The 1,902-nt window shown below is 35.0% G+C and overlaps 1 protein-coding gene across 2 annotated transcripts in view; it reads left to right on the top strand.

Annotated features, from left to right (window-relative positions):
• Nucleotides 1-564, top strand: part of LOC106880852 (prefoldin subunit 1) — an 18,000-nt gene extending 17,436 nt beyond the window's left edge. For both annotated transcript variants that reach the window (XM_052973303.1, XM_052973304.1), the window contains one exon: nt 357-564. In XM_052973303.1, the coding sequence (XP_052829263.1) occupies nt 357-467 (111 nt within the window). In that variant the 3' untranslated portion in view covers nt 468-564. The remainder of the gene's footprint in view (nt 1-356) is intronic.
• The last annotated feature ends 1,338 nt before the right edge of the window (nt 565-1,902 follow it).

Genomic DNA, 1,902 nt, shown 5'->3' with positions numbered 1-1,902 from the left:
AATGGAAGAGCACTTTGGATGATGTAGTTGTGGATACATTGCTTGAAAATAGCAAAAGATGGTCGAGTCTGGAACGCTTTGAACTAAGAAAGATATATCCAGGATCGAAGCTGACCTGGAATTAACAACGATGTATTTCAGTGTCTCTTTAATTCTATTGTTAATAAGAAAATTAGCAGACAAAGAAAAAGCACGTGGCTTAGTGGTTAGGGTGTTCGGCTCAAGAATATAAGTTCGTGTGTATATATGTGTGTGTGAGAGAGAGAGAGAGAGAGAGAGGGCGCGTGTATGTAATTTTCCTTCGGATCTAAACGTTTTCTTTTTTGTTTTCTTTTTTTCCTCCTTATCTGCGGCAGGATAAAATGACATATCTTGAGAATTCTTTGAAAGACGAAGAAATGAATCTAAGAGAAATGGTTGTGATGAAGATGAAACAAAGAGAGGCGAGGGAAGCTGAAGAAACTTAAATACTCTATATTTTTGTCCTGGACTGTCTCTACATATTCGGACATTGTAAAAAAATATATATATTTCAAATCAAATAAATTTATTAATTGTTTTAAATTTTCAACTGTTGTTGTTTAGTTGCAGGGTAGTCCCGAACAAGGAGATAAATGTATGATTAAAAGCGCTCAGATTTCGACTCCGTGATGTTACTGAGGTGGGGGAATTATTGCTGCTTTTAGATTTTGAATATCCTTGCAAGAATATTTGTCGACAAGTTCCTTGAATAATCTCAACTTAGCAACATTTTTAAACATCGCATCATTGTAACTGCTTGTGTGGCAAAATATAGGTGACAGCTGTAGTTGTCTCCCTTGGTAAGGAGTTATGGATCCTGAAAAAGAGTTATGTCACCTTGACTAATTTATAATTTTGTACTCTTAACAATACATGGCTCTCTTCTAAGCGGTTTTCTGTTTGAATAAGTCACATTTGCTGGTAGGAAACTAGTGTGATACCAGTCATGTGGCAAACTTTTCCCCAAGACATCTGATGAAGGCTGGAGGATATATTAGCTGAAATATTGTGTTAACAACAAACAAGATGAGGACAAATATCCGTCGAATGTTAATAATGTACAAAGAATTTTGTCAACTAATTAAAGCAGTGATAATATTTTATTGTCTTGCAATAAAATATATGAAGTGTAAAGCTGTCTCTGGAGGATATTGAACAGAAAAGTGAGTTACAACAAGTAGAAACGAAATTGCTCTCTATCTTGTAGTACTCTGGCAGCTGAAATATCTAGCCTGTATATCTCTCTGTCTTCCCACTTATATACATACATACATATCTATCTATCTCTCTCTTTTACATGTTTCAGTCATTTGACCGCGGCCATGCTGGAACACCACCTTTAGTCGAGCAAATCGACCCCAGGACTTATTCTTTGCAAGCCTAGTGCTTATTTTATCGGTCTATTTTGCCAAATCGCTAAGTTAAGCGGATGTAAACACACCAGCATTGGTTGTCAAGTGATGTTGGGGGGACAAACACATACACACACACACACACACATATATATATATATATATACATATATACGACAGGCTTCTTTCAGTTTCCGTTTTCACAGGAATTTTCAAATGGCCGGATAACTGAAGAGATGTTGGTGTGGGTTCCCACCCTGGCATCCGAAACTCGGAGTTTTATCATGGCTACTGAATAAGTGTCACATTTTTACAGATAATTTCTTCTATTTGCATAATATCGAGGTCTCTTTCTTTCTTTTGTTGTCCTTCCTGTAAAATATATATATATATAAATATATATATATATATATAATTATTACAATTAAAAGGGTAAAGGATTATCAATTTATTAATAAATTAATAATTAATATTTTTTACCAAGCCCTTCGGTATGTAAGCACCATTATCGGTGTGGAACTTATTTAAA

Source organism: Octopus bimaculoides, chromosome 15 (assembly GCF_001194135.2).
Source record: "Octopus bimaculoides isolate UCB-OBI-ISO-001 chromosome 15, ASM119413v2, whole genome shotgun sequence".
Classification (NCBI taxonomy): Eukaryota; Metazoa; Mollusca; class Cephalopoda; order Octopoda; family Octopodidae; genus Octopus; species Octopus bimaculoides.
The sequence above is the reverse complement of the archived record's forward strand: the minus strand, read 5'-3'. Positions and strand labels throughout refer to the sequence as shown.